Source organism: Amaranthus tricolor, chromosome 9 (assembly GCF_026212465.1).
Source record: "Amaranthus tricolor cultivar Red isolate AtriRed21 chromosome 9, ASM2621246v1, whole genome shotgun sequence".
Lineage (NCBI taxonomy): Eukaryota > Viridiplantae > Streptophyta > Magnoliopsida > Caryophyllales > Amaranthaceae > Amaranthus > Amaranthus tricolor.
The window spans coordinates 44,025-52,500 of NC_080055.1; the positions used below are offsets into that span (position 1 = coordinate 44,025).

The following is an 8,476-nucleotide window of genomic DNA, read 5'->3' on the forward strand; positions in this document are numbered from 1 at the left end:
AGTCTTTACATACAACTCGAGAGCCTACCGGCCTCTAGACTAGCTAAAAAGTTGTACGAAATAAAAAGAAAAACGTCATAAACTTTCGTTACATAAACCGAGTTATTTCGACCCATAAACTTATTACAAAATATATCTTAGTCTTGATGGTTACGGGTTCTAAGCTGAGTCCTCACTCCAGCCCCCACCTGCAATCAACCTACTGAACGTCGTATGACAACACGTAGCAGGTTTCAAAGAACAACCAATACACGTCAGAGACTTCATACATATGTCAAACAGGTTGAATACAAGCATTGTGTTTATCCTAGCATGCAAAGGCTCTAATATATATTCATTATTCAATATCTCCAATCTTGTAACGTTGCCCGTCCTGTTCGGGTCGTTCAAGTATAAACCATTTATTTCTTTTAGATAATTCCAACTTGTAACGTTGCCCGTCCTGTTCAGGTCGTTCAAGTATAAATTCAAATATTTATGGTGGAATACACTTGGGAGAGCTAATCTCAAGGCAACCACCGACCTAAGACGTTGCCCGTCCTGTTCGGGTCGCCAAAGGCTAAAGTATGCATACCCCCATGGTGACCGTAATGATCCAAAACTGCCATGGGAACAATAATTATAATAATCCAAACCAATCGTTAACCTCTTTGGGTAACATAACCAAACGTCAACCCCTTTGGGTGACAAACACATAAATTCTCAATTTCCAATTAATTATTTCATATTATTGGAGGTGTCTAATCCTTATGTGATTTACAATGCCTCGGTTAGAAATGAAACAACACTACTTGCACAACCATATAAACAGTATGGTCTAAGCGTGTACCTTAAACGCTGCAAACACTCGTTGCTCAAGCACAATAGGAATTTCGCCCTCTTATAAATCGAGGTCCTATATAACACACACAAAACGATCACATATTAGATCGTGTTTACACATTTAATCCACTCCATACCACTAAGATATCACTAAGACTTGATAATTTTAAATGTTTTCATCCAATTTCCAATGATTCCAAAAATTAATTTCTGACCAGAAACTTTATTGGCCATTTCAGACAGTTTAGAAAATTCAAATGAAAAATCCGACTTCGCCGTTGCGTTCGGAACGCGTCAATTACCTTGGGTACCAAATTTCATAATTTCTAACATCCATTTACTATTTTCAATTATTTTAAGCGTTTAACAAGTTTTTTTTTTAAAAAAAACACATCGGATACATAAACCAACAACGGAAACGACTAACGTTTTCCGAATCGGCACCAATACCGAGACAGCAGCTGCTGTCCGGAACTCTCATTACACTATTATTGTTGCTATTATTATTTTATATATATTCATACACAAAAAACCCATCATCAAAGCATAAGAGTCATCAAAATAAAAAGAAGGCCCATTCATAAGATCTTTAAGAGACTTAAAATTCCACAAATTATAAGAATTAAATTAAATACTTAAATTCTCTTAACAAATTAAAATTTTGTAGAGAATCATAAAACAAAAATCATCGTTCTTGATTCAAGACATATATATATAAATACACAATTCCTCAAGCAAAAATCCAATTTTTCTAAAGGATTTTTAACTTCATAGAAGATTACACTACTTGATCCATATCATTTAAATTCCTACTAACAAATCGTAAGTTCGTTAGAGAAATGTAAATCATAAAAGAAATTTATTTAAATATCAATATTAACTTAATTCTTTTAACAAATTAAACTTTGCTAAAGGATATAAATTAGAAACATAACTCAATTCTTTTAACAAAATTGAAGTTTATTAAAGGATTAGTAGAGAAAATTATATATAAAAGAAAATATATTCAATCCTCCTAAAAGTCATAGGATATCATCATACATAAAATATATTTCACCTTAGAAATCTTATGAATAAAATTTATAAATAACAATTCAACTAAACTTACCCCTTGAACAAAAGATTGAATTGAACAACAAAGGTTTTTTTTTTTCTTCTTGAGAATGCCGAAACAAATGGAACAAAGGGAGAAATTTTTTTTTTTCAGAAATTTTGTGGCTGCTGAAGTAAAAAAAAGGAGTGATTATGTGAGGCTTAAGAATTAATAATGGGCAAATTAAAAACAAAACATAATTGTGCTATAAATCCCACTTATGAGAGGAGTTACAAAACTCCTCCCATTCCTTACACTCCACCGGCTGCCCCTTCCATTCCCTCCTTAACAATTTTTTTTTAATTAATTAAATAATTGAGTAATTATTATATTATTGTCACAACAGAAAAGAAACGTCACACGATAAAATTCGTTACCATTAAAATTAAACCTACTTTATTACTTATAATTAACTATATAAAGTAGCATAATTTAATATTACTTTTTTATTTTATTTTGTTATACTTTATTTTATTATATTTTACTTATTTCTAGACCCGATAAATTACGGGGTGTTACAATAAAATATATAATTACAAATTTTCTGTAATATTGTCAATAAATTCTGTATAATTACAATATCATTTCCTAAAATACAGAAATTATTAACAACCAATCTGTAATTTTCTGTAATATTGTCAATATAAAATATATAATTACAAATTTTCTGTAATATTGTCAATAAATTCTGTATAATTACAATATCATTTCCTAAAATACAGAAATTATTAACAACCAATCTGTAATTTTCTGTAATATTGTCAATATAAAATATATAATTACAAATTTTCTGTAATATTGTCAATAAATTCTGTATAATTACAATATCATTTCCTAAAATTCCGAATTTTCTGTAATATTGTCAATATAAAATATATAATTACAAACTTTCTGTAATATTGTCATTGTCTGTAATATTGTCAATAAATTCTGTATAATTACAATATCATTTCCTAAAATATAGAAATTATTAAAACATGTATTTACATACTTTTCTTAAACAAAAAAAAGTATTTTTCTTGCGATACTATTTGAAAATTTTATTTATACTAAGTAAACTCCGAGCATTGCACAAGTTTTGTAATACAAAAGCACTAGAAAATTTCACGTGTCATCTTTATAGAGCCCTATTACATGGAAAGATTTTATTGGTTGATTTTGGTTTACGTGGCAAATAAAAGTAACCAATATGTCATCTTTATCCCTCGTAAAAGTTAACTAAATCAAGTAATTTAACATTTTTAAAAAACAGAATAAATTGAATGATATTGGCTTAGATTGAAATATATTAAAATATTATTAATTTGAATTTATTATATACCATAAATTTGCCATCATGCCATCATATCATCATATCATACTATCAAACTATATAATTAAAAAACTAAAAAATTTCATGTGTCATCTTTATAGAGCTCTGTTAGAAGGAAAGGTTTTATTGATGATCTTGGCTTATGTGGCAAATAAAATTAACCACTATGTCATTTTTAGCCCTCCTAAAAAGTAATTAAATCGAGTGATTTCATAATTTTAAAATCATATCATATTATAAAATATAATAAAAAGACTAAAAAAATTCATGTGTCTTTTCTATAGAGCTTCGTTAGATGAAAATATTTTATTGGTTGATCTTGGCTTACGTGGAAAATAAAATTAATTAACATGTAATTTTTAGCCCTCCTAAAAATTAATTAAATCGAGTAATTTTCCATTTTTAAAAAACAAAATAAACCGAATGATCATGGCTTAGATTGAACTATATTATATTAATTATTAACATTTTTGGTGAATAAGTTAATAATTAATTTAAATTTTTAATATATCGTAAATTTACCATTATGTCACCATACCGGTATATCTTAACAATTAGTATTTCATCTTTAGTGAAGTATATAGTATGTTAATACTTATATATATATATATATATATATATATATATATATATATATATATATATATATATATATATATAAAAGTAATGATTAGAGTTACCTTAGTACGCTATTTTATCTACTCACTCTTCCTCCCATGGTCGACCTTTCCTTCTCAGTTCTCACAACATTTCAGTCTCCTTCCCTCTCACCCACAGCACTGCCACCAACTGCCGCGCCATTAGTTACCGCACCACAGCTGCCGTGTCACTAGCTTCCGCCAGACAGCTCGCACCTCCAGACGCAGCACCGCCCGCAGCAGCACCATCCAGCCTCGCCCCCTGCCCCTCCGCCAGGACTGCAGCAGTCCAGCCTTCTCTTCCAGCCCACAGACGCCAGAACCAGCAGGCAGCCACTGCCCAGTTGCCCACCACCACCGTCCGCCAGAGTATTAACTATTATTTATATACTCTTTTCTTTTTCTTTCTTTCGCTAAAAGTTTAAATTTCAATTGTTAATTTGTTATAGATTTTTCATTTGTTCGAATGTTAATTGTTAAACATTGTTTCTTGACTTTATTCTTTCATGATTGATGATTATACAATACCTCAAACCATATTTTTTAATCAATTAAGGGTTTGGTTTAATTAGCGATAAATTTCTAAATTTTAGGTTTCACATATAATTTCTTGGAATTTTTTAGAGTTTTAGTTTATTAGTAATTTAATTCTACAATTGATTTAGATAATTTGTTTGAATTTCTTGAAATAAGAGTTAATATAATTCATAATTGATTTAGGGTTATTGGCTATACATATAGTGGATTAGTATTATTAGTCATCATTGTCTTCAAAAGAGTGTTCTCTGCGTTGAAGATTATTAAGACTGAGTTATGCACAAGATAGCTGATGCATATATAAATGATATAGTTGTAACTTATTTTGAATGTGATTTATTACAAAACTTCAAATGATCTTATGCATTGTTTTCAGAATATGAAAACTTGACGTGGACAATTACCGTAACTAAAACGTTGATGATGTAATTTTTTTATATTATCGATATTGACATCATTTGTTTTTTTCTAGATCTGCCCCTGTAATCCACGAGCCACCGCCACTGGCTACATCGACCCCATCCTAAGTCCCCGACCTCGTGGGCACTCCAGCGTCTGTCTCGCCAAGTGTCAAGACTCCAAGTTGCCATTGATTGTTGAGTTCATAGTTCACTGCACCCGAGCATCTCTCCTTACTGTCCGAGACTCCGAGTCTCTGACCACCTCTCTTGCTGCCGTGTTGCGTCAATTTTCTGCCTACTTGGTCGCTTTCATTCTTTCTAATCTCCAATTTCAGGTATGAATTATGATTTTGAAATCCCTAAATACTAGGGTTTTTTGATTTTCAATTGAATGTTCTTGATTATCTTCTTTGATTATGAATTATGATTTTGAAATCTCCAATTATTTCTTTGTATATCTTCTATAGTCGTTATCATTAATTGAATAATTTTTTTGGAGTGTTTTGTTTGTTTGTGTTTGAATTTTTTTGGAGTGTCATCTAAGATGGAGTATTATCTAAGAATTTCCAAATCAAAACCCACGTATTGGTGAAGGAATTGCTACATGGGTAAAAAAAAACGTCCTCTAAATGAAAGTAATGTTGTTCTTTAAGTGATGTAATTCTTTGGTTAGCTCTTTTTTTTCTTTCGAAGATGATTAATTCATATTTGAATCAATAGGGCCTATTCTTTGTTGTGGAGTGTTGCATGTTCATTATTTGAATCAATGGGTATGGGATATTGTCGTTGGTTTTGGAGATCATTCCTCGCCTTGAGTACTATATTTTATTTTATATTAGTTTGGCTTTGGTTTTGAATGATTGTACTTTTACATGTCATTTTGTAGAAATGAAAAAAAAAAAATTTACTTGTTATTTTCATGAAACACTGTCCGAATTTCTGCAAAATTTTCTTAAAATTTCGTCCATTTGTTGGTTCCTGAGTGAGTTTGAACTCTAGATCCACCCCTGGACTTTCACCGTCCATTGAATCTGAGATTTTAATTAATTTTTTTATTTCAAATTTCTTGTAATCTGAATTATTTTGTTTCTGATAATATTTCTTACTAAATGGTGGTTTTGATTTGTAATGCTGGGATGCATAACTTTATTCTGCAAAAAGTTAACTGTAATTTAAAAAACATAAGCTCAATTGTACATGAATTTAGGTATATTTCACGTCGAGGATTGCCTTGTGCATAGCCATACCACAGGCGAGGCATTTTGAATTAAATGATTTAATGTTACATCTGTGTGCCTACGGTTTTCAATATCTGCATATTAGATTCAATTTATTGAATAATTTAATAAATCAAATATGTTACAACTGTAACTTATTATGAGCGTAAACTAAAATATGTTGAATGTAATTTTATATATATATATATATATATATATATATATATATATATATATATATATATATATATATATATATATATATATATATATATATATATATATATTAGTGACATCACTCGATTTACTTTCTGGATCCGTCCTTGGTTGGAACTTGGAAGTTGAGCCTTGATTGAGATGGCTGAAAGTGCAGCAAATGGAGTTCTCCATAACCCAATATATCCAAATTCCTTCTCTTGTACCCGTTCCTACGCCCAAATTGCTTCGCACTCCTTTATGGTGCAGAGGTTATTCTACACACCCAAACCTCCTATCTTCAGAATTACGTGTAGTTCAACAAGAATCAACAGAAGATCCGTTTCTAAAAGGGAAAATTCTGAGGCACAGGAGCTTGTTCGTGTGATTTTGAGAAACTTCACTGATAAGGAGCCCTTAGTATCAACCTTAAACAAATATGTAAGAATATTGAGGACGGAGCATTGTTTTATGCTGTTTGAAGAGCTGGGTAAAACTGATCGGTGGCTTCAGTGCCTCGAGGTTTGGATCATTTTCTTTAATCTTTAATCAGAATAATAAGAATCTTGTTCTATTAATTACAAAATGGAAATAATGCCTAAATTTTAGTTTGTGGTTTTACTACTGTAGTCACTTTATTTTGAATTAATCTTATGCCCCTTTTATTTAATGACATTAGAGGTTAGTGATGGAATTGTGAACTTTGATGAAATTTGCTAGGTCATTCACATGGTAACAATTAATCTTATTCTCAAACATGTATACTATAGTCTTGATAGCCATTTTTATTTTCTATTAATTTTAGGAGTATGTTATTGTAATAGTAAAAAAAATTGATGTTAAATTATGATTGTTGAATGGGAATCTAGGCCCATGCTTAGGCTTAGGTTATGACTCAAGTCATTTGATTAAAAACCCTATTTAATATTGGACTGCGTGACATATACCACATAAAAATGGTGTCAGAATTGATTAACAATTGTATGAGGAGGCAGTGACCTAATAATGGAAGGACAGGCTTCAGAGGGCATTACAAATGTATAATTTTGCATTTATCTTTTCCTCAAATTGGCCTATTGACAGTCTAGCTCAACACTGCTATGTCATGGTAAACGAGATGAGGAAGAAGGGTTTATGAAAAATGTAAGCTTTAATTTGTTTTTTCATTTAACCAGCAGCCGATCATGAAAAAAATATGGAAACGCTTACAACTCAACCGATTTGATGCACCCTTATTTTTGTACTATCCAATTATTAAGCTTTAACAGTATATTGCATTCCTGATCAGGTATTTAGATGGATGCAGAAACAAAGGTGGTATATTGCAGACAATGGCGTGTATTCAAAGTTGATTTCAGTAATGGGGAAGAAAGGTCAAACTAGGATGGCTATGTGGCTTTTCTCGGAGATGCGCAATAGTGGGTGTCGGCCTGATACTTCTGTTTACAACGCGCTCGTTACAGCACATCTACATTCTCGTGACAAGTCTATGGCCTTGGACAAAGCTCTTGGATATTTTAATAAGATGAAGGGAATAGAGCGTTGTAAACCAAACATTGTGACATACAATATTCTCTTAAGAGCATTTGCCCAAGCACGGATGGTTAATCAAGTTAATGTGCTTTTTAAGGACCTTGATGAGAGTAAAATTTCACCTGATATGCTCACATTCAATGGTGTGATGGATGCATATGGAAAAAATGGAATGATCAAAGAAATGGAAGATGTACTGGCTCGCATGAAAAGCAATCGATGCAAGCCTGATATAATCACTTTTAATCTGCTGATTGACGCCTATGGAAAGAGACAAGAATTTGAAAAGATGGAGCAAGTTTTCAAGAGCTTGTTGCATTCTAAGGAGAAGCCAACCCTCACCACATTTAATTCAATGATCGTCAATTATGGGAGGGCACGGCTTCGGGAGAAAGCAGAGAGTGTTTTCAAGAAGATATCCAGTATGGGTTACACTCCTAACTATATTACATATGAGAGTATGATCATCATGTTTGGATTGTGCGACTCTGTTTCAAGGGCAAGGGACATATTTGATAGAATTGTTGCATCAAAGGAATTAAAAGTGTCAACATTAAATGCTATGTTAGATGTTTACTGCTCGAATAACCTACCAATGGAAGCAGACGTGCTTTTGGGTAGTGCAAAAGATTTCGGTGTCCATCCTGAGTTGTCTACTTATAAGCTTCTTTACAAATCCTACACCAAGGGAAATATGAAAGATCTTTTACAGAAGTTATTAAGGCATA

At 31.5% G+C, this 8,476-nt stretch overlaps 1 protein-coding gene across 2 annotated transcripts in view; it reads left to right on the plus strand.

The window, feature by feature from the left end:
* Nucleotides 1–3,896: 3,896 nt before the first annotated feature.
* Nucleotides 3,897–8,476, plus strand: part of LOC130823949 (pentatricopeptide repeat-containing protein At4g39620, chloroplastic-like) — a 4,928-nt gene continuing 348 nt past the window's right edge. Inside the window, exons 1-4 of one of the 2 annotated variants that reach the window (XM_057688780.1) lie at nucleotides 3,897–4,234; nucleotides 4,875–5,138; nucleotides 6,311–6,737; nucleotides 7,504–8,476. The exon at nucleotides 7,504–8,476 is cut by the window's right edge and continues 348 nt beyond it. In XM_057688780.1, the coding sequence (XP_057544763.1) occupies nucleotides 6,378–6,737; nucleotides 7,504–8,476 (1,333 nt within the window). In that variant the 5' untranslated portion in view covers nucleotides 3,897–4,234; nucleotides 4,875–5,138; nucleotides 6,311–6,377. The remainder of the gene's footprint in view (nucleotides 4,235–4,874; nucleotides 5,139–6,310; nucleotides 6,738–7,503) is intronic. The other variant, XM_057688781.1, reaches the window with a different exon arrangement.